Here is a 24,355-nt window from a genome sequence, read left to right as displayed (position 1 = left end):
AAATTCCATGGTAGGTGACTGAGCAAAAGATTTGATCTAATTTTTATGCTTGTCACTCAGCAGCTAATTGCAATCCAAGGAACGGCTCTTTGGGAGGAATCAAAGGAAAAAAAAAACCCAAAATTCAGGATCAGTCTAAACAACCCCCAGCTTCTCCCCAGTTTTCTTTTCAGTTTATTCTTTCATCAATATACAGCAGCAGGTCAAATGTTTGGATTAATACTGAATTCTAAAACAGACCAATTTTCCCACTTATAAGCAAGTCTAGCAAACTGGCATGACCCAAACTGGCAAGAGGTGAGGGGACCCTGACTAAGAGGATAGACTCATTGTGGATTTAGATTACATTTTGGAGATTATTATAGTTTTGCAGTGGATTAGAATGGTCCCATGGGGGGAAAGAACTAAACTAATTATTTTCCTACCTGCAGCCTGCAGGCTGTAATCTCAAAATGGTGGTATCAGTGCATCAGAGTAAAAGAGTAAATTCAGCTTGAGGCAGTCTCTACAGCTGCCTGACCTAATTTTGTTCTAAATAAATGTCCATAAAAGTGCAGCTGTTGTGTCTTTTGCTGTGGTGCAATGATGCCAGGACAGGGGGCAAGGTACTTAAAGCAGGGTTTTCGATGGCTTTATAAACCTAGATACTGACCAGCTGCATAAACCCATGATTGCTTCCTTAGCTCTGTCATCCCTGGAAGACAAAGACACTGGGAGCTGGGTCAATGCCTTTTTGTTCCCCACGTAGGCTCAAAGTGTGCAGCCTAGCAGCTAGGGTTCTTTAAGAATCAGTCTGCAGCAAAAAGACTAATCAGACACCTGCTGCCAGCTAGGGCCACCTGGCTTGCTACAAAAGGTTTCCTCCATGACGGAGCAGGGAAAGGAGGTGAAGAGCAGACCAGGAAGAAGGGCTGGAGGACTGAGGTTTTGGAAGAGAGAAGCAGCTCAGCCGGGTACAGTGGGAAGTTGCTAGAGGGAAATGGTGGGAGAAGTGGTCCCGGGGAAGGCTGCTGTGTTGGGCACAGGAGAAAAGCCCCATCACCTTCTTCCCATCTAGGGTCCTTGAGTTGGTGCCCAGAGTAGTGGGTGGGCCTGGGCTTCTCACACCCCTCCCTTGGAGAGCCGTCCTAGTGGAACCTTCTGAAGGGGGCTTGGTCCCCCTCTTGTGACATGCCTATGATGAATATGGCTCAGTAAATGGAGACCCATGCCTCTGGGGAGACCCAAGGCAGTGGAAGGGCCACCACGTGTCTCTGAGGTACCCAGTAAAGTCGGCCAAAAAGTGCAGAACGCTTAGGGGGCTGACAAGGGACTTGCCACAGTAGTTAGAACTTATTTTCCCGAATCAGATTTGTCTAAGACTCTAATGTTGGTAATCTTGACATCTGCATAAAGCAGGATAGAATATTCACGAGTGCAAGCAATTGGATTGGCTTTTGATCTCCTTTGCATTGCAATATAGCATAGCTTGTAGGGAGAGAAGAACGCACCTTTTCCCATGTGGTTGACAATTCAGTCTAGGCTGTTTTTTTCCAATTGCATTAATCCTACTGAACTAGTGAGATTTACCAGGATGGCTCAGATGCCGTGGCAAGTACTCGGTTAATTATCTCAGAAAGTTTTTAAACTTTGTCCTTTTAAAGAGCTGTTTCTATTTACCTTCAGCAGTTTCCCACATTCCCACCCCCAAAACAACTGAGATTAATCTTGCTGGTCTGTAGTTTCCGGCATAGTCTTTTGACCCTTTGTTCTTTTCCTGCCCTGGCTCAGCTCAGATGAAATTATTTATTTATTTATTTACTTATGTTTCATTTTGTTTTCTTTTCTTTTGTCTTGGAATTGCCTTCCAACTGCCAGCATGCTCTCATTGGGGCACCCTATCTGCTGCCCAAAGGAGACAGCAGTCTTGGATGACTACTACTTGGTCACTTGAGGGAAATTCCTCCAATGCCTCAGGTCACATTTAGTGAACTGTGGATATGCATATGGTACAGTCTATTGCAGACAGTTTTATAATATATAGAAACCATGCTTCATTGGCTTGTGCATCACAGAAAGATAGGCACTTGTTTACAGGGGTTTGGAGCTAGTGATAATAAGGCTCTTTACAGTAACCTGACTTCTATGCCAGGAGACTGCAGAAGGGCTGTGCTCTTTTAATGCAGTCATGTCTCTGTGACTGAGATGGCATACCAGAGCAAGAGAGTGACAGTCAGGTGTCTTACCTGCCATGTTTCCCTTAACCATCTCTGCATGGTGGCTAATGCTGATCAGACATCCACGAAATTCCTTCTTGGTATGTATTCTAGGCAACACAGCACAGGTGATGGGGAACAGTTCCCATCAGAATGGCTCGTCAAGGAGCCAGGTCTGCAGTGAGAGGATGAGCCCTGATCTCTGATTGCTTCCACATTGCTGTGGTTTCTCAAATGCTTCCCTTGGAAGGGAGCATTTGGATAAAAAGTTTACCTGGTGAAGATCACAGAATTTCCTGCATTTTTTTCACCTTCTCTAGGGGCTTTAACACACGAAAAATGTTGCCCTTGAGAATTTTTTAAACAACATGTAACATGCTTCTAAAATGTGTAACATCCTTCTCCAGTCCCCTATTCACACACAGGACAATAATCTCCTACTTTTTTCAGCCATGGTAGAGCTCATTTGTTCTCCTGCTGCTCCAGAAGGAGGGAACTTGCATATTGGAGATGGCTGAAAAAGAAAAATATTATTTTTTCATGATTTTTTTAATTCAAAACCATTTGAATTCCATAGATTTTTATAAAAGAATGATTTTTGTTTGACATTTTCCATGAATCATTCTTTTTTGGCGTTCTAGCACTTTTCTGTCTTCTTTCACCCCTCCCCCTGCCTTTCACTTCGTATTTTCTTTTTCACTTTGCCACAAAAAAAGGGGAAATGGGTGGGAATAGGAACAACAACCTCCTGAAAAATATTTTTTTCTCTGGGGTGGGGGAGGGGACCGAGTAGTTCGAACAAACAAAAGTCTTTTCTGAACATGTTCATTGTGACAAAAAAAATTAGCAAAATTTCAATCGTGTTACACAAAAGGAAATGTTACCGACCTGGCCACTCATTGTGATAATTAGAAGACTGGCGGCTTCTGCTAATCCATAGAACAAGTAAGACATATTCAATAACAGCATAAACTTTCTTAATTCACCATCCTAACTGTGTGCCAACATACCCTCTCTCTAACCTGAAGGGACCATCTCTAACGGTGAGACTGGAATTCAGTCTTGCGGACCATTCAGTCCCTGCTGTTGAGGACAACATATCTACTCACACAGCTTTGTATGGCAGGGATCGTTGTCCTGGTAGAACATTTCACAGGCACTAGTGATGTTTAACCTCCCTGCCTTCTGCTTCATTGAGTGTTTTGCCCCATGTCAGATAGGGAGTGCGTGGCAGAGTCAGGAGCAGAACCAAGTAGATGCTCATCACAGCCTTGTCCACCTTTGAAAAGGTGCCAGTCGTGGCAGTATTTTTTATAGGAACTTGTATTCTTTTGGAATTGAAATCGTGCCACCAATTTCTTTCATGCAGACCACCAAAGAGATCCTGTACTAGATTGGCAGCAGCAACTGGGAGGTGAAAAGCTTGATCTTCAATTACGAGTGCCCTGATAACCACCACCACTGTACTGTCTCACGGTGCCTTTCGTTCCAGGGTGTCAAAGCACAGATCTAAGGACATTCTTCTCTCTGGGTCTTCCTTTGGTGCTTGGCAGCAAAAGGGGTTCCTTCAAAGTTAGTCATGTGCTTGTGGCCAGTGTGTTCAGCTTAATTCCCATCTGCCTGTTCCAGGAAGAAGTTAGTTTTTTATGTCTAGGGATATATGAGTGTGAGGCAGTTGGTGCGTTCTCAGTATCTAAACTTCCGGTTGCAAAGGGCTCTGGGATAGCCTGCCTCAGAAGGGTGCCAGAAACAACTAATTGCTTTCATCATTCTGTTCAGCCAGCTATAAGTGACAGAAGAAGCTCATCACCTTCTTTCCGTCCTACAGAAGAATTTGACCACCTCTGCTTCAGAGATGTGTCGGTCACTTGTGCCTGCTGTGAGGCCTTTGTGCATTTCTCTCTTCATTGCTCCATACCATTAGGCTGAGAATCTTGACTGAATCGCCACTTTCATAGCAAGACTTTTTTGTTCTTGCCATGTATTCTGCTGCCTGTTGGGCCACAGCACATCCTTATCAGAAAAAAAAAAAAGTCCCAATCTATTTCCATAAAACTTATTCCTGCCTCGCTGCCATACCCTCTAAATAAAAGCACAAACCCCTTCCTGCTGTTGAGGGGCAGAGCTGATCAGCTGCAATGCCTTTTTTCCCCATACAGAGCTCAGTCAGGGGAAGAAAAATCTTCTTTCCTCAGGTGAGACCCAGTGGAAATGGCTATCCAGCAAGCCCCATCTGGCAACAATGGGAGCAAACTCCAGTCACATGACTTTCATCCTAAATTCAAGGGGAAAAATTGTGATGCAGCCAGCATTTCTTGAACACAGGATCCCCTCAGAGGACTGGCTTCTTGTTTAATAAATTATTCCATCTCTTTCTTTTCAGTCTGGTCCACTCATGAGTCACCCAGAAGTAATTCAGGTATCGTATGCACTCCTGCCTTCTTCACTTGCCAGGAATTAAAGTCCCAGACTTTGCTGTGCAAATGCATCTCTTGGCTTCACTTTGATTTTTGCTCTTTATCCTTCATGAGTGATCATCCGCACACAATCTTGTCTTTCCCCCTGGACCACCAATGCACTTATACGCAGAGAGCAATGTACGTACAACTCTCTCTCTCCAGTGCTACTGTTTTTTTTTCCTTGCTACATAGGACCTCTTACAACTTCAAAGTGCTTTACAAAAGAACAAACCATATGCTTGCTTCAGCCTCTGGCCAAAGGCAGACACTCCTGGAGTGGAACATGGTAGGTATTGCAGTGGATTCAAGCAACTTGAGAAAACAAGCTAGGGAGCTGGGAAAGGAATGAATGAAAAGCATCCCATAAAATTACCAGGGAGATCTGCCATATGTAGAATCTAATTATTTCTCATATTGATCAAACATCTTTTCTGTAGGCTGCTGACTTTTGGTGAAGATGTGGGGTTTTTGTGAGGCACACACCAGTTCAGGTATGCCACGCAAGGCCTTGCCAAAGTGGACATTGTGTCGCTGACAAATACCTTTTTAGTTCATTCGGAGTGAAGGACAGGAAAAAGCCTATAAAGGAGAAACAGCAGAAATGGCAAACCTTGTAAAGCGGAAATCAATAAAGCAGTCAAAAGGTGCTATTACAGCTAGCTTAGTGTAAGTTTTTCACGTATCAGCTGTAACAGAAAGGGACTACTTCACTTGTCCCCTCAGGGGAAATGAGGGCAAATAACTGTACAGGTTTCCTCCAGGAGCGGCTGTCAGCTGCCATTGTTAGAATCCACAGGAAGACATGCATACAATTTTTTTGTACATAAATGGTAGGGAGAGTACTGACTGTCTCCTTTGCATGTCTACAGGTAATAGTGTTCAGGATGTTTTGTTTCTGCTAGTGGATGACAGGATGAGAGCTGGCCCACTGTTCCCTAACTTCAGTGGGTTCATTTCTGGGTTAGATCACAAGTAAAAATGAATTTGACAGTCTCCCCCCTAAATTCTGTTTGTCCGCATCTCAATTTCATCACATGGTCGGAAGCATTCTGGTACCCCGAGGAGTAGCTTCTCAAGAGAAGACCAGGTTTTCAGGGGATCTTGCAAGTTGAAATGGAGATATGTTGCCTGGGCAGCTATTTGAGTTTTCTGAGGAAACTTTTTTTGTCCGAAAATGTCACTTTGAGCCCATACGTTTTTCAGGAATGTAGCAGTTTGAACTAAGCTTTAGTCAGGAAGACTTCTGAGATGGGGGTTTCTGGGCTGGGTGACAGAGCCACTCTCACTTTGAGAACAGCCAGAATGTAAGGCTCTCATTGGGGAATGTGAGAGACCCAGATTTCTCCAGTGCTTCATAATTATTCTTAAAAGGTCTCATTCTTTTGGAAGAGCCTACTCTCTCTGGGCACATTTCCCATTTGAAGCGTAGAAAATATCATGGTAATGACTGAATCTTTCAAAATGGTGGAAGTTTTAAAGCATAGTCATGGGCGGAGGTGGGCAATAAGCTGGATGTGGTGCACCAGGGTATGGCCTCTTGCAGATTTGGTTGGCTGTGGACCACTGTTCCCAGCCAATGGGATCTTCTGGAGATGGTGTCCCAGTCTGCATCTCTTCAGGAAATGCTTCAGGAACTGTGCAGTTCTGCAGATATGCCACCCCCTCCTCTCTGACTGGTTGTTTCAAGCTAGCTCTGTGATTTTTATGGCTGTTTAAAAACATCAGTAATTGAGCAAACTAAGTTAGCATAAGGGCACTCAAGTCACAGGTAATAGAGCATGAGCTGATCACCCTAGAGCTCAGAAAGGAGTTCTCTCCTCCATGTGTTTGCTGGACAAATTCCTTCTGGTAGAATTCCCTCCAACTTTTTCCATACATGTGTGGTATAAATTTTTGCTGTGCGCACCAAGGCATGTGCAGATGTGCACCCCCAGTACAGACACATGCAGTGTGCAGGGCTGAGCACTGTGCCAATCAGCTGGATGGCACCTGAATCTCTCCTGGGCGGCTTCCCAAGCGCTCAGCTTATGGTGAACACTGCTCCCAGGTGTAACTCCACTCACTCATGCTGCTGCATATTACATTGGAGCTGGCCAAGTCACACTGGTGTGAGTGAGAGAAGAACTATACCCCGTGAGTTTGCAAGAGAAAGGAACCTAGCATGCAATGGATTAGTTTTCCCTTTTGAGTGGTTATTGAGCACTGTGGTAGCAGGATATTAATTTTCATGGATTAGTGTGTTTGTGTGTGCGGTTAGGGGACAGAGGGTGCTGTAATATGGCAAATGCTGCTGTCAGAACCATTTGATCTGTGTGATCAAACTTTTGAGCCGTAAGTTACTGCTGCTGCTAACTCCCTTGGTTTGCTGCTCACCCTTGAGTCTCGCCTTTCCCCAGACTCAAGACTTTCCTCGCTGCCTGAGAGATTTTTTTTCCCCTACAGCCCTATATAAATTGCATCAAAATGAGGCCTGAGGCAATGACTTGCCAGTTGAAATAAATGAGAGAGAGAGGTTCAAACCACCAGGTTTCTGGGGATCTGCAGCAGTTAAATGATTACCAGAACATCAGAGTGAACCCTAGGAGATGTCAGGGGACTATTTTATTCAAACCACATCAGATAAAAACACAAGCAGAGGTCTGCAGTCTTTTCCTGCAAAGCAGTTCTCATGGTCCTATTTCACTGCCTCTTGCGCTCTGTTTCCTGGCTTTATTTTTGAGGCAGTCCCTGGTGCAGCTTACAATAAAGCAAACTGGAGTGCTTCCAAGTAGAAAAGAGCACGCTCTTCCTCCAAGCCAACTTTCTTTTGTGTTGTTCAAAGCATCAGCAAATGACCCCCAGTTGGTCCATTAGACTCATGTGGGGCCTGATTCTGGTAGTTGCAAGGTACCTCTGCAATATGCCGAGCACCCTCAATGCCCATTGGCTTCCTACAGAAGTAGGATATCAGTGGCAGCTGAGAGCACTTGGGCCAGGATTTTCAAGAATAACTAGGGGTTTTTGGATGCCCCATTTTTTTGGTTTTTCAGCTTGAGACAATTTGATTTTCAGAAAGTGCTGAACACCCACTCTCTGAAAAATAGGTCCCTTCTGGAAGAGATTTTTAAAGGACCCAGCTCCCATGTAGGCGTCTAACAAAGGACCCAGTCTGCAGCGTTCTTCTGAAAATCCAGCCACTTGCTTTTGGTATCTGAAATAGAAGCTGAGCTCTTTTGAAATTCTGTCCTTAGCCATCTCAAGTTGGGCAACCTTTGAAAAACTGAGACCTAGGCAAGTTCCGACGAGTAAGTACAGTGGGCAGGGCTCTGGCATCCTGACTTGAAGTCAAGCTCCTGGGAACAACTGTTTTACTTACAGGATATTGCTGTATTTCCCTGTCTTGCCATTTGTCAGAAGTAACTCAGGTAATGACTCTGTGTGTTCAGGACTGATCATGGGCATTTCAGATCCACAAAAGCAGATCTGCTGCTTCTGTGAGAAGGAGCCATGGCTCATGACAATAAACTGGAAGTTGACTACTGTTTGTACATATTATCCTTCTGAAGCTGACCTAACTCCACCCATGGGCATCGCTTTCCTTTGAGTGCTTCAAAGAGAGCTGGGCCTAAACAAGTCCAGAATGCTGTGAACTTTGGTGTGTTGAAGGAAGTTCTGGATCTGGATTGGCGCCTTATGGATGAAGTCCTTCTCTGTACCTAAGCCAGGAATGTGAGTGTGTGTCTACACAGCAAAGATATTTTGGAATAATGACTGCTATTCTGAAATAAAGTTGTGAGCAGCTATGCAGCAAAACTGCTATTTTGAAGTAATTTCAAAATAGCAGATGGCTTTTATTTCAAACTCTGTAGACCTCATTCTATGAGGAATAGCACCTATTCCAAAATACATCTTTTGGAATAGCAGTGTGTAGACAATGAATAGGGGCTATTTTGAAATTAGCTATTGTGCTTCCGGGGGCTCTAATGCAAAATAGGCTCTATTGTGTGTGGACGCTCTATTCTGAAACAGCTGAGCACTATTTCGATACACACTTTGAGTGTAGACGCGCTATTTTGAAATAAGCTATTTAGAAAATCTCTTCTGAAATAGCTTATTCTAAAATAATGCTGCTGTAGAGACATAGCCCTGGGGTGCAGGCTTCTCAAAGCTGGTCTATTCATGAGAAGTGAAGATTAACTGGCTGTATCATACTCCATTCAGTATACATCCATCAGCCTCCATTCAGATCAGTGAGGGGTTCTACCTAGCCATCACTGGTGCAGTGTAACCGACGTGTTTGCTTAGTGACCCCAGACCACTCCAGTAGATCCTGAGAATATGCACCTTTCAGGGCACACTGGGAATGAATAGGAATTGAATGGATTTGCCACTCTTAGGATGAGGTCCATGTGCCCTGAAGACTCTGGAAGTCACAGCACAGTGAGGAAATCAATGTACATTGTGTTTCTGGTGCAGTTTTATAACTTACAGAATGTATGTATTTAAAAAAAAAACCCTCTACCATCTGTTTTGGGAAATGATGAAAATGTGCACCAATGGAAGTGTCACGCACTGTGCTTAATTTAACCCAGTGACTACCAATATCCTCAGTCTCCGCCACTCATGAGTCCCCATCATTTGTTGCAGGTCATTATCCATTCCTTTGCACACAGCCTGTATATCTGATGCATCGTTTGCAATGCTAATAGTGTTGCATTGGGCTGGCAATACAGTTAGCGAGCGTGCTTCCTAGGAGACTGGCCATTTTCCTATTTATTTCACTATATAGGAAAACAAGAGTAGCTACAAAGGCAAAGCATATCTTAAAAGAGGAAAATTACTAATTCAATTCAGTGAACATATTCTTAGAGTAACATTACATAAACTCTTTGCATTTTATATTGGAGCCTTAAATGTTTCATCTATGATAATGGAATTCAGTCATTTTCTCCCCGAATATTTCTTTTTATCTCATTTTTTGGGATTTCCTTGGCCTTTAATTCTGTCTGGAAGTGTGCCCTGGAGATGCAGAGGACACCAATGGAGGTGTGGGTAACTAAAATAACAAATATGGTGTAATTAGCTCAGTATTCTCCCAATCAATCAGGCTATCTCAGCCGACTCCAGAAAGCTGAGAAAGTAATCGCCTTGTGTGAGCTGATTAAAATGGTTCCGTTTTAAAATGGCCACACGCAAAAAAACCCACAGGGCACTTTTGTGGTGCTCTCAGTTGTTTGTGAAGGCATTAGAATGATGGGATAAATAAATCAGTAGAAAAAATGGACGGGATCTTGGGGTTCCCCAGTCCTGCAGCAAACACTAACCATTACGCTATATGGTCATATTCTCCCTCAGCTGATTGTACAAGTGAAGATGAGAGTGACTGTGCTTTGCTGTTCTCTCCATATTTCTGTTGCAGAAATGGGTTTTTCCTTTATTATGCTTGCTTAGTTTTGTGGTTGTGGTAGGTTTAATTTCCACGTTGTATTTGTCTGTCCTCTGGGCTGCCATGCAGGAAGGATGATGGCAGAGACCTCTGATTGTGGATTCTGAGGGTCAAGCCCCTTACCATGGTTTGAGGATTTTTGCCTCCAATCTGGCCCAGCGAAGCAGCACATTCTAGCTATGAGAAAGATGATTGGGTTTCCAAATGTGAAGATGCCTCCTGCACGAGTGCAGCGGTTGTGCTTTTGCTATGCTCAGTTGTGTTGAGTGGCTGATGTGGAGGGGATCGTTGTGCAGGGTGTTTTTCAGCTCGTACTGCCCTCTCAACGTTGGGTGTGACACTCATTGTCTCTGAGCAGCTGGCTAGAGACTTGGTGAGCTGTGGTAAGAGCACTAGCCCTGTATGGGGGGATTTCTTTGGGCTGTAAAGTTTCCCCGAAGCATCAGACTGGGCAGTCTGGCTTCATTGTGTTTGTGCCACTTGAAGGCATGGTCTGTCTTCATTGTGGGAGTCTGACACATTTGATCAATCAGCACCGTAAGGATGAGCCAGTCCAGCTCTGGGAAGAGTGAGAATGTGAGGAGTTCAGAGAGTAAACACAGCGTGAGGTGGCTGTAACTTTCAGTGCACACCAGCAGGGACAACATGGATAGCTGACATGCAACAGGCCGATACACGCTAGTCTTTACACTCCAGCAGGTTTGCTGCCTCCTTTAGTAAACTGTTCCAGCAATTAGTTACACCCTCCAATCTGTGCCACAGTTTACCTCACGCCAGGCCCAGTTACACAAACTGGGCAGGGAACTAAGAACGTGAGCCCTACTAGGCATGAGTAGATTTAAATATTACAATTAAATTTCTCTAGAGCCCCAACATAATTAACCATTTTCACTTGTGCTTACTTCACTCATTACAGGGTTTAGTGAGCTTGCTAAAACCTTAATAGATGAGGAAAGACCTGCATTATTCCTCCTACCATTGTGGGGAGGGGAAGGGGCAAATTCAAGTCCCCTTAGCCAGAGGTGCACTGAGGTAGTAGAGGTGTTATTTGGTTTTATTTTTGTGTGACGGCTTGGCGGTGGGACGCAGTAGGAGATGTGAGAAAGAGTTATACTTCCCAGGCAACATCTGGAGACCTGGGACAGACTCTGTGCTTTTATGGTACTGCTGAACTAACCATACATCTCTTCTTGATTATATAGATTGCATTCTCAACAAGCGATACACTCTTAGGAATAGCTGTGAAGTTTCAGATAAGATCCTTTTGGCCAAAATTCTAATCAAATCCAACCTGCATCTCCTCCAACATCCAGAAAAGCTAGGTCAATATTGAAGGGGAAAAAAAAGAAACAAAAACAAATCTACACAACTCTGCTTTTCTTGGTTACATTTGAGACTGGAATTGGAAACATACAGGAAAGAGGCAACACTTGAAACAAATGCAACCTAGCCAGGAGGAAGAAATAGCAATATTTTCAGTAGAAGCTTTCAGCCTGATTTCCACACCAAATTGGTTTCAGTCAGTTTGGAAGAAAATGCAAAAGAGAAGTACCAAATTGCAGAGGCTTATGTGAAACGAACCTTCCAGGCTTACAAGACTCACCTCAAATGAGATAAATGATGAGTGGGTCTCAACGGTCTGGAGAACTTGTTCCTCTACCCAAGCATACATTTAAAAGTTTATCTGGAAGGATGGTCTTTTGATAAAAAGCACTATTCTGGGACTGGAGAGATCTGATTTCTATTCCCAATTTGATTAAGGGCTTTCTCTGTGACCTTGAACGAATCACTCACTCTCTTGGGGCTCAATTTCCATTTGTAAAACTGGGATAACAACACTTTTTTTTTCTATTTGTATTGTGCAACGCCTAGCAAAATGGCTCTCCTTTGAGGCTACCAGGCTGTGTTATAATGCAAATAATAACATTCATCATCATCTCAAATTTATCCAGGTGGAAGGCAATGATCCTGTCAAATTGGGATGGAAATGTCACAAAACACACTAGCATGTACTGTGACCTTGTCCAGAGTGTGTGCTGCTTTATTTGGATCTTTCTGTTCTGTTATAGAGACTGGCTAGAAGGGGCACTAGGGAGCTCCTCTGGCCCCAGCTGCGGCATCTGCCCCAGCCATTCTGGCTGCCCTGGTGGGTCCTCCAGCCCTCAGGGGTGGTAGCTCTGGTGAGTCACCAGCTTTTATTGGAGCTGGGGTGGGGGGTCTGGCAGACAGCATCCATTACTTCCAAATCTGTTAAATCGGGGTCCATTAAATTGACAGCTTACTGTACTTTTCCAGCACTAAATTCAAAGTAAAATGAATACTGCTCCCTTTTGATCAAATCTGCAAGTACTGACCTCATGCACTGCTTCTTCACCGTCTTCTAATAGGAAAACTGCTTCCTGCTGTACAGCTACATGTTGCTTGTAACTGAATGAAATATATACATAATATGTCTGTTTTTAATTTTTTAGTATTATTTTACAATGCCACTTATATCATTTTGGTTAATCCCCAATTACAAAATACTCACTTCTCACTACAAGATGCAGTACAGTTTATAGCAGGACAATTTTTTTTTTCTGACCATGTCTATTTCTGTTGTTAGCAAATGGCTCCCAAAATATGAACTCTTACTTTCCTGACATGTACAAGACCGTCCAGGAGATGTTTGTCTTATAAAATGTCATATTGTATTAGAATCTACAGTTATTAGGTTTTCAGTAATAGGAGTGAACATTGTAGAGTTATACAGTTACACAAATATTGACACATTGATGCAGACAACGAAAAGACATGAGGAAGAGGATGCAAAATACAGCTTTATCGAGCTTAGTGTGCAGTAGTAGAGGGCAATCCAAGAAGCAGCCAGAAATATTAGATGGAGAGAATGATGTCAGAGGTAAAGAGGTTAATTTGGGATTCATCTACATGAGGACAGCTGACTTTATCAGCCATGATGGAATGCATGGTGGAGGAGAGGGAAGTGACTTTGAGGGACATCTACAGATGTTTGGTGAAAGGAGAGTCGGGAGCAAATAACAGATGGTAAAGAAGCAGCCATCAAAGAAGGCCAATAAGCTTCTGAGCTGCAGAAGCCAAGCAAAGAAGGTAGACAGTGCTTGGCACTCTTGAGGACAGCAAGTGGATGAAGAGTAAAGATGAAGAAATAACACTCTGATTTAATTGGACGGAGGTCTTTATTATTAAAGTCTCAAGTGCAGATAGATTCAGAATGCTGGATCAGGCAAAAACTCATAAATTCATGGAACCATCAAAATATTGTACACTTGTCAAACCAAGTGCAATTGTACTGTTGTCCCTTTTCGTTCATTTCTGTAGCCCCGTTTTTTTTTTTTTTTTTTAATTTGGAGCCAATACCAAATACCTAGCAGGGCTAGTAGAAGGAATTCCCTGGACTTTGGATCAGCAACTCCATCTGTTATATCTGAAACTAGATTGAGCTGTTCAGCATACAGACAGTATCTTTAACTGCATATTACTTACAATAATTGTGTTAATGATTTCTGGAATACAAAGGTCATGTTTTCATACTTCTTTGCTTCTACTGGGGAATATTTTCCACATTTTAATTTCTGTGACTGGGCTCATCCATCTTTTTCATCATTTTATTCTGAAGTCTTCAAAAGGACAGTAGCGAGTTCATCAAGAATTTCCATGGTCTTTAGTCACAGAGACATAATTTCTTTTAAAAAAATAACAATAATGCTTGTCTTATTTCTTGTTTGATTTGACTGATTCAAACCGGATCACTTCATTTGACCCAGACTGCAGCTATGGTTCCAAAATCCAGCCACTGTATGGGCAGCACTTTTTTCTTTAATAGCAGACTAATTGGCAGACCAATTAATCTGCTCATCTGTGAAGAAAAAATTTATTGCGATAAGTAGATTCATTTCCAGAAGTCACTCTCTAAGGTAACATTCCAGTGGCCTTGTTTACTTCATGCCCTGCAACATGATCCAACGCCTCAACAGTAACATAGGTCAATTAGTGGACAAATTAAGCAATTATTAGCCACTAACAAGGGTGACTGGCATCATTACCCTTCCTGTTTACCACCACACTGTTGTTTTAAGAGAAGGATCAACAAATAAATTAGGGCATCTGTTGTATCACTGTGTCTGCCTTGAAGTAAGTGATATTAAATGGATTTTGGCTGCTGCCAAATTCTTAACCTTGGCTTAATGAGATACACTGATCTGTCTCTTGCTGATCATTGGAATTGTAAAATTCAATTTGTGTTGATTTATTAAAACAAGAACCAAGTTCTGTGAGATGATATTTTTAAATAATTCACCATCTATTTTTTAATGTTAAATATCCTTGAATCATTAAGTTTCTCTAAAAGAAAAGCTGTGTGTTGATTCTAGTGATTAGTTGTGATTGTTGACAATTTTCCCTTGGGGTGTGCATGCATAAACATGCATTTTCCATTTGTGTTTTGCTCTTATGTTTCTTGGAACTGTTTTTTTACTTCAGTGTTAGTCTTCAGAAGGCTTTTGAAATGTTTTAATTTTTATCATATGACACACAAAAGGAGAGAGAACCTTCCTTCACAGATCAAAATCTAATGCATATACTCCAACTCTGGTATCTGTGAGCCTTAGAATAGGGAAAGGTTAGAGCAAATGTCACAATAGAAACTCAGTAAAATGAAGACAGTGTGACCAAGTAGATAAACCATCAAGCTGTTAGGAAATCTAGGTTCTAATCCTGGCTCTGCCTTCAACCTGAAGCGTGATCTGATGTGAATCACATCATCTTGATTTCTGCCTCACCCTTTGTCTTCTCTGTAAAGACCATAAACTTTTTCACTACAATGATTGACTGTTCTTACGTGTTTATGCAGTGCATATCATAGTGGGTCCCTTGCTGGGGGAACTATTGTAATTAGATGAATTTAGGAATAGGCTTTATGGGATGGCATGTTATAGACCTTGTATGAAGAGATGTGCTAACAGCAAAGGAGGAAATGCTATCTCTAAACTACAATTAGACACCCAGGGCTGCTAAGGGACACCCTGATTGCTGTTTAGACGGTCAGGCTCTAACTGTAACCCAGCTCTTGTGCCCTCCTATCTTGCATGCCTCTAGAGCCTGGATTCCAGTCTAAAGGCAAACACATCACAATTAGACAGCTGCTTAGCCCAAGCTGGCTGGATTGGGCCAGATGTGGGGTTTTACCTGTGGTATAGATGTACCTTTACTGTCCCCTCTGTGCTTTCCTGCCAGCAAGATCTTGTCATCATTCAGATGAGCTGTTTGCAGTTCTCTGAAGACTTCCCTCCACCTAGTCCTCAATATAGGAGTTTCCTGTGTGAAATTTAAATAATCTGTGAGTTGTCCTTGCCCAGATCGACACGTGAGACAGCATGAAATAACAAATGAAGTAAGAAAGGCTTGTGTCAGCCCCCCTCAGAGGCAGAGGTTGCCATGACAGCAGAACTCTGACATATTGGAGCTTGCAGCCAGAACAAAATTACTGGGCTGAAAATAATAGTCAAGGTGAACCCCAAACATTTGTCCCTTTAGCCCAGAGTAGTGCTAGAAATAGGATAGTAGACTTTTAAATAGTTAAGCCCTCTAGTAATGGTGGTGACTAAAATATTGTCTTTTAGATAGAACTTCAGCGCAAGCGCAGAAGTAGAATGCATGTAGCGAGACGTGCTGTGTTTGTATATACAGTTTGAAACTCTCTGGTCCAGCACCTGGAGACCAGACCGGTGCCAAACCAGAGAATTTGCCAAACCACAGGAGGTCAATATTGTCTAGCAGTATTACTGAACACTTCCTCTGTTTACTGGGCTCTTAGTAACATTGATGGGTAAATTAAAGCTAAATAACAGCCCAGAACACTGAGATCCAGGACTGGTGGCTGTAAACAAACTGTATGGGACCACAGGAAACTTGGCCACGCCTATGATAAGTGGACAGGCCAGTTAACAAAAATCATGCCAGAGGGGAGAGGATCAACCTGTAATTGGAAAATGAGGTTTTTGGGGGCGTGGTTCATCATGTTCTAATCACTGTGTAAAGGAAAAAAGGTAACACTTACTGAAAAGCAGATGTGTTCAGTTTTCTTATTTGTGAGGAGGTAACTGAAGAACCATCTGCTAAACTAATTGCATGTGTGCTAATCCAGCTCCAAAATTCATCATTAGGGTATGTCTATGCTTACTAGGAGATCAACCCAGTCAGGATCAACCTTCTGGGGTTTGATTTTTTGCGTGCCTAGTGGGGACCCACAAAATAGAAATATCAGGGCTTGACAGTTGACCCTGGTACTCCTCATTATTGCCAGGAGGAAGGGAGTTCAATGGAGAGTTTCTGCCATCGACTTCCCTCTGTGAGCACTGCCAGATAAGTCAGTCCTAGATATATCAATTCCAGCTACACAGTTGTTGGAGCTGGAATTGTGTATCAAACATCAACTCTCAGGGCTAGTGTAAAGCTGGCCTTAGGGTACATCTAGACTATGCTCAAGATCGACCCAGTCAGCGTCCATCTACCAGAGTTGGATTTGATGCACCTGGTAGAGACGTGCGAACTCGAGCTATGTGGGATCAGCAGTTGAACCCTGTACTCCTCAATATTGCAAAAAGTAAGGGAAGTCAGTGGGAGAACTGTCCCATTGACCTCCCTCCGTGAAGATGGCCATGTAAGTTGATTGCAGATACACAGTTCTAGCTACGGCAATTATGTAGCTAGAATCAACTTATCTGCAATCAACTTACTGCCTAATATAGACCAAGTATTAGTCTCCCTCCTTCAGGATCTGCAGGGAAAAAAAATCATTAGATGATCAAAAATATGGATGCTTAGTCTCAATTATGGACTAGTTATCCTAGACTCTAGATGCTGTGTTGTCTCCCATGGGCTACACAATGTAGAATTCACTAATAGTAGGAGCAGTTGTTTAGATCTACTGTTGTTGAACATGCAAAACGGATCTTAGCAAATGGGTTGAATCTGGGGGCTGTTTGGGAGATTTTGGACTCAGCTTTAATTTATAAGTTTGCCAAGAGCTGTAGTTTACAATTCAGCCAAACTACTCTGCCAATATGTTCTGTGGAATTCAAAGTACAGACGTTAACCATGCCATTAAAAAATAACACACCAGAAGTTTTAAGAGTCACTTAATTATCTCAGGCTATCCTATCACCACTGAACTACTTCTTGCTGTATATTTTTGTTGTGTTCTGTCTTGACAAGTTTTAAAAGACTCACAGTATTTCTCAGTGACATTTTTTTGTAATGATTTGCTTTAATTTCCAATCAGCTTAGTTTGATCCTGTTACAAGAACTCACTGATTTGTTTTACTCTGGGGAAATTCAGTACAAGGTCCTTGCATCACAGGATGGACCTTACTGGAGACACAAAATACTTATGGTCTGTCTCTGGATTTTTCTAGTTGGCAGCAAAGCTCCATTTACCTTCACATTTGTTTGGTGGCAATTTTTTTTTTCAGTGTCAACTAATAGGAGGAAGAAGAATCTAATCTAAATGCAACACAGTCCTCCTTCCTCCCCCTGTTGCTAGTGCCACCATTCCCCGTTAGTGCATTTGGTGGAACTGTAGGATTGAAATGGTCTCTCCTCCAAAGCCAACCCTAGGGGAGAGGAGGTGCACTGAAGTGATTTTTTTTTTGTCCTAATGTGAGACATTTATTTCTTTAAATTACACTATGCCATTAATTCATAGGGAATGGGCTCCAGCAGCTCTGGCTCTTTTCATTGGTTCTCACGAAATGTGCTTCTCTGGGTGGAGCAAGCTGGCGTTTCGGTTGAAACCAAGTGCCTTTTTCCCTTGCTTCCCTTGTCTTCCTTTCAGTCTCTTTCACAGGCTTCAGGAAGCTGTCTCTGCCCTTAGAATGGTTAATATGCTCAATACGCATGTTAATTCTCCTGGCGAGAATCTTGTCCTTGACCTGTTTGTTTACAATAATGCCAACAGCATGTTGATTAATGTTAAAAACTCTTCCAGTCTTGCCATGGTAACACTTGTGGGGAATACCTTGTTGAACAGTACCCATGCCCTTGATATCTACAATATCACCCTTCTTGTAGCACAAGACAGATACAGATAAGAAACCCTACATTCTTGCTGTCTTCTACTGACTGTGATCTTAGGAAATTTACTGAGGATCTGAGTCTCCTCTCCCTTGCTTTGGTTTTAAACTGGTGTAACCGCATTGACATTAGGGGAGTTGCTCCTAACTTATGCAGATGCAAGGGGAAGGAAAATGCATCTTATGTCAACTTCCTCAAAGTCACTGCCTTCATTAGGGCTATACCACTTTACACTCACTGAGCATCTTTATTCTTCAGATGTAGTATGGGGGTGGAATGAAACACTGGTTTCCCTCATTGGGGTTTAATAAGGGTTATTTTGCTGCTGTTTGCAAAGCATTAGATGTGTGCCTGCAAAATGTTGGAGCCCAGAGTCCGGAGCTGGACTTTCAGAATGAAACTAAAATAATATGTTGAAATTGTAATTTTATAACACTGAGGATCTTACCATTTTTCTTATGTTTCTCGCAGGTATAATTGACTTCCTTGTGAGCCAGCATCCCATAGCCAAAGTACTGCGAGATCATTTGGTCTTCAAGATAGCTCCAATGCTTAATCCAGATGGGGTGTATCTAGGAAACTACAGGTACTTTCGGTCGCATTGAAATGGCAAATCATAGTGTATTGCTAATCATTGTGCTTTGTTTTGCCACTAACTGTGACACAGTTGAGTTTTTTTCATTCCTCATAATTGGACTTGGTTCAGAAATAAAATATTAAATGTGAACTGACATCTCTTAGGGGATATGCCTACACAGCAAAGCTACTTTGAAATAGTTGCTATTTCGAAATAACTGTGCGAATGTCTACAGAATGCAACCACTATTTTGAAATAATTTTGAGATACAAGATGCCTTATTTCAAAATTGGTAAACTTTGTTCCATGAGGAATAGCACCTATTTCAAAATACGTATTTCAAAATAGGGGCTGTGTGGACAGGGAATAGAGCCTATTTCAAAATAAGCCCCAGTGTGTCCAATGGCTCTATTTCAAAATAAAACGTCTACTCACAGTACAGCCTATTTTGAATGCTTTTTTAAAACTCATTTTGTGTGTTGCTGCACTGTTTTGGAATAAGCGCTTCCAAAATTCCTCTTCTGGAGTAGCTTATTCGGGAATAGTGCTGCTGTGTAGAAATACCCACACGGTCAAATGCTATGCCCACATCTACACTAGCAAGTTCTTTTGGCAAATCAGGCCATTTTTCAAAAGAAAATGTGGTGTGTCCACACGCAAAATATGCTTTTCTGATCTGAAATTGAAAGTATGTGGCTCTTCTTCCAGAAGCCCTCTTCTGCTCCCAGATCAGGAACAGAGCCTCCTTTCAAAAGCTTCTTTCGAAAAAAGGCACGTGTCAATGCTCTGTATGCCCTTTTTTCAAAAACACAGGCCGCATGGTGCCAGATTTTTCAATCCTTGGCCTGTTCTTTCAAAAGAGCAGGAGCTGAATGGATGCTCTATTGAAAAAGCAGAGCTCTCTTTTGATCTGCTTTTTTGTGTGTGGATGTGCTCTTCTGGAAGATCATCTTTCAAAAAATCACTATAGTGTAGACATGGCCTATGGTTGGATCAAAACAGGTAAAACTCTCACTGACCTCACTTCCCATTAAGCAAGTTGGTTCAGTAGTAGATTTGCCTGAGTAAGGCATACAGGACTAGGCCTATGACTTATTATAGGATATTTGCTCTACAAGCCCCCTTGGATGTCTGGATTAAGTTCAGCTAAATCCTCACTAGACCTCAGCCGTGTTTTGTAAATGCATTCATTATGCTGTTCATCAGCCTCTATGTAAATGCTTCAGTCAATCACAATTCTCTTCAGCTACCGAGATCATCCATTAAAGTCACAGATTTCTGTCTATTATTTTACGGTAATAGGTAGTGATACGTGGAATGGAATAATCATCCTATTTTATGTTAATTTGGCTTCATTTTAATATTTGAATTAGCACTTTTCTTCTTTCTCTGTTGAAAACAGATCCACAGAATCTTTTGTTTTCTCTAAAATTGTTTGCTCTTAAATGCATTTATTTACAAAATAAATGTGCTGTGGGATGTAATAATGAAAAGCAGCTGATTAGCTGATGGTTTGTTTGTGGGCAATTACATCCATCACTTGTATCTTTGGAAGAGGAGCCCCTGAGAGATTTAATGTACTGTATGCAATTTTGCTTATAATGCAGGACTAAATAACACACACTGCAGCCACAGTACCTTGGGCTGTGATCTAATTAGGTATTTAATTGTTAGGCAGGATAGGGCCTCATTAGTGAATGGATGGGAGACCTCTGAGGAAGAACCAGCATATTGCAGAAAAAGGTGCTGATGAGTGAGTTCATTATTTTCCACTGTACGTCTCAGTAGTCCTCCTTCAGCTGTCTGCTGCCTTAACTCTGGCTGCAAGGACTGGAATAGGCAATTTCATGTGAGTGAAGTAAATATTAGGTATGTTGAGAGATTTGGGTGGGCATTGGCTTTTTAGATCCACACTGATGCTCCATGGATCCCTGCTGCTTTGGAGTAGCTTTATTTGGTTAGCAGAGACAGAGAGGTGGGATTACAGGTCTTTTATAATGACACTTTGAAATGGTGGCTCTGCCACTGGTGTGCATCCTGCCTCTTCTTGGTCTTATAGTCCAGAAATGGTTTCAAGGTTCAGGTCATGCTACTCCTAAGATCTGCAAAGGCAAAATATTTAGGCTGTGTCTACACTTGCATTCCTCTTCCGAAAGAGGCATGCAAATGAGGGAAATTGAAAATGCAAATGAGGCTCAGATTTACATATCTGCTGCCTTATTTGCATATTCTTTCAAAAGAACTGCTTTCGAAAGAAGAAAAGCCATATGGATAAAGCTCTTTCGAAAGTAAACCCCATCTTCAGAAGAACCCTTCCTCCTAAATAAAAAAGGCAAGAAAGGTTCTTTTTGAAGATGGGGTTTACTTTCAAAAGCATATGCAAATGAGGCACCAGATATGTAAATCTGTACCTCCTTTGCATTTTTGATTTCCTCATTTGCATGCCTCTTTCGAAAGTGCAATGCAAATTTAGACACAGCCACAGAGAACTCCAGGGACTACCTGCCCTGAAGCTTTTCCCACAGAATTGTCATTTATACACTGCTATGAAGGTGCATGATGATCCACAGACATATATCTGGCCCATAATTTTTTGGATCCTTTGGGATGCCAATGCCAGGTATTATGAAAGGATGTTATAGTTCCATTCATAATTGCTGAGCTGATAGCACCTTATTTTAGCCTTTCATATTATGCAAAATTTTCAGCTCTCCTGGACTAAGAGGACTATTAATGAGATAGCTGAGAAAGCATCTGATCTGTTTGCAATTTTTTACTCTATTTGCAAAAGGCCTAATGTACCTAATAACTTAAAATGAATATAATAAGCAAAATGTTACCTATTATGTTCAGAAGAATACAAAATGTCAGGTAATATGTATGATTTGTAGTTTGCTCGTGCTGAGCAAGTAAGTTACAACAATTTATTTCCTGCTCATGGAAAAACCACAAGCAGATCATGATTTATTTTCTTGAATTTATCCGCTGAATTAAAAATAAACAAACAAACAAACAATCAAAAAAAACCAAAACCCCTCCATGGATTAATTGCTAATAGTTGTAATTTCAACTCACATGCTTACTTGTCATAGGTCAAGTAAATCAAGCTTGTGCTTTTATCTTACCTGATTGGATTAATGCGCACACACTTCCAGGAAGCAGTCATGCATGTGTGACACATGATTCAGAGATCTATTGGCTGTGTAAGTTCCACACGGCTGATGCAGGCAGAGTTTTTAGTGACATGCTTGGCAGTTGTCAGTCATTTGGCTTTCCTTTGCATTAAATACCTCTCTCTCAAAGTAGGGGCTGGTCAGTATTTCTCTGGCTCACTGAGGTTTCATCGTTGTCGTGATGCAAACTAAAGTAACAGGCTGGGTAATTAAACTTTACACATAGAGTTGCAAATTGATCTTCTACCTCTGTCAGCGAGTTCCCCTGGCCCCTCTGGACTATTCCAGCATTGCATAATTGGCAATGCACATTATGGATGTGTCTTCTGTATCCTCTGAAACATAAAACACAGTAGTCACTGTTAGAAGTTGGGTTATGTCTGCCATGTACTGGGAAGTGAAGTCCCCTCACTAGCCTAAGTTAGACTAGGAAATATATAGAACTATAAAGAATTTTTGGACTGAACATTTCTTTGTCAAAAATGCTGATTCATCAAAACTGAAACCTGTCTGAACAATTTTGTCAGGGAGATTTCTCAGCTCAAAATGGATATGTGAGAGTGAGACAGACAGAAACCATAAAATAGCCAGTAGCCCAGGCATCAGGGCACTTCTCTGCAGTGTGGAAGAGCCACATTCACTTCTCTTTTCTGCCTGGTTGGGAAAGAATCGAGCAGAGCATGGAGGTGAACTTGGATCTCCCTCATCCCAGGTGAAAGCATTAATCATTAAACTATAAAATTAGTTTCTGTCTGGCCCAATGCAGATGAAAACACATTTTAAAGCCTGAAATAATTTGGCAAAACATGTTCCTTGTTTGCCAGCCAGAACTAGAAATAACAGGTGATTGATGTAAAACAGTATGGTAACAGCTGGCTGACTTTTTCGTGGTAACCACTATCTAGAAGCAGGATATTGGACCAGCTGGACCTATGATCCACTCCAGGATAACAGCTACTTTGTTCCAAGTGTTCACTCTCTCAGAGTAGTACTGCAAGCCAACACAGCAACAGTAATGCCAAAATTGTCTATTATTTGCAAACTACTGCTCATACTCCAGGGAGCGGAGCAAATATGTTGTGACTCTGTGGGGACTTTGCAGTGGTGAAATGTTCATAACCGGCAGCAAGTGAGTTTAATATCAAAGCTATAAAACATTTGTGCTTAGGCCACAGAAATAAGTTTTGGGAATATTATTTATATGCTTTTGTACAGTCTACCCCCGCCCCGCAACTTGGAACAAATGTTAGTGGACAAGAACTTCAAAGGCATGTATATCAATGTTTGTGGAACCTGGGTGTTAAGTGGAACCTAGACAAATACTCTTGAGAGAAGTGCGTGTAGTTTACCAAGTAGGGGACAAAACATGTCATATGACTTGTCCAGATAAACAACACAGCTCGAATTTTGACCATTTAATATCTATCCATAGAGTAAAAGCCAAGGTATTTGCTGAATAGATTTGAAAAACACCTTGATCTCCTTGTAACATTATTCCATACACCTTTAATAGAAAATACATTACCATGCACAGATATTCTTATATGTGTTGCACATCTATCTATACTTGAAGATAGCGAAACAGCATCTGCTCACCATTACTTGCGGTGAAGATTCTGACCCATTCACAACGTGTCAGAAGTGTTGTCTTTTTTATAATACCTTTCTCATCAGGAATTACCCAAAGCTTTCTCCCTTTCCTGCAGTACACAGAAAGTGCTGAGAAACGAACATTGGGCTTTTGTCAGTGGGCTACAGGAAATGGACCTCATTCAAAACGCCAAGCAGAATTGCTTAGAGACAAATGCTGTGGGATTAGTAAGGAGTAGAGGTGAGGGAAAGTTGATTCCTTTTAGAACTGGATGAAGTTTGGGAACTCAAAGTTCTGAATAGATAATTTGGATCATTTATCATTTGGCTACTCGCTGTGATTTGCCAGCATGCTAGCATCACAAACCTTTGCTATTAGAATGCTCTTGGGAGGACAAAACTCCAGTGTTAATTTGAGTCTTCCTTCTAGCTTTCAGTGAAAAAGTCACATACTCATTTTACTGAAGGGCTGTCCTATCTTGTTCTTTCCACTGTAATGTCTGAACTAATAACAAGAATTAGTGTGCTCATTGTGACGTCAGGGTATGCAGGGTTCTGCCACAGACGGACTAGATAGCTTTGTAGAAGCCTTTTGAAAACGAGGGTTAACTTTAAGGATAACCCTTTTTATAAGTGTGTGTATGAAACTTTACTTCACCAGGTAAGTTCCAAAGTTAAATAACACAGAATAAAGCCATATATTGAGATATTTAAAATAGCAGTTCCTTAAAGTGTTGCTTTTTTGCTCACAATGACAACCTGTCCATTCCCATGTGGACTGAGAGAACCTTTCTGTCAGATTCCTATGCAGGACAATCATGACAGAAATAAATTTTGTGTGAAAA

General features: G+C 41.8%; 1 protein-coding gene across 1 annotated transcript in view; it reads left to right on the top strand.

Moving 5' to 3' along the window:
- AGBL4 (AGBL carboxypeptidase 4) overlaps positions 1–24,355 on the top strand; it is a 1,459,638-nt gene that overhangs the window by 1,143,595 nt on the left and 291,688 nt on the right. Inside the window, exon 8 of the mRNA XM_075003244.1 lies at positions 18,642–18,756. Coding sequence (XP_074859345.1) covers positions 18,642–18,756 — 115 coding nt within the window. The remainder of the gene's footprint in view (positions 1–18,641; positions 18,757–24,355) is intronic.

This window comes from Carettochelys insculpta, chromosome 9 (genome assembly GCF_033958435.1).
Source record: "Carettochelys insculpta isolate YL-2023 chromosome 9, ASM3395843v1, whole genome shotgun sequence".
In the NCBI taxonomy this organism is placed as follows: Eukaryota; Metazoa; Chordata; order Testudines; family Carettochelyidae; genus Carettochelys; species Carettochelys insculpta.
The sequence above is the reverse complement of the archived record's forward strand: the minus strand, read 5'-3'. Positions and strand labels throughout refer to the sequence as shown.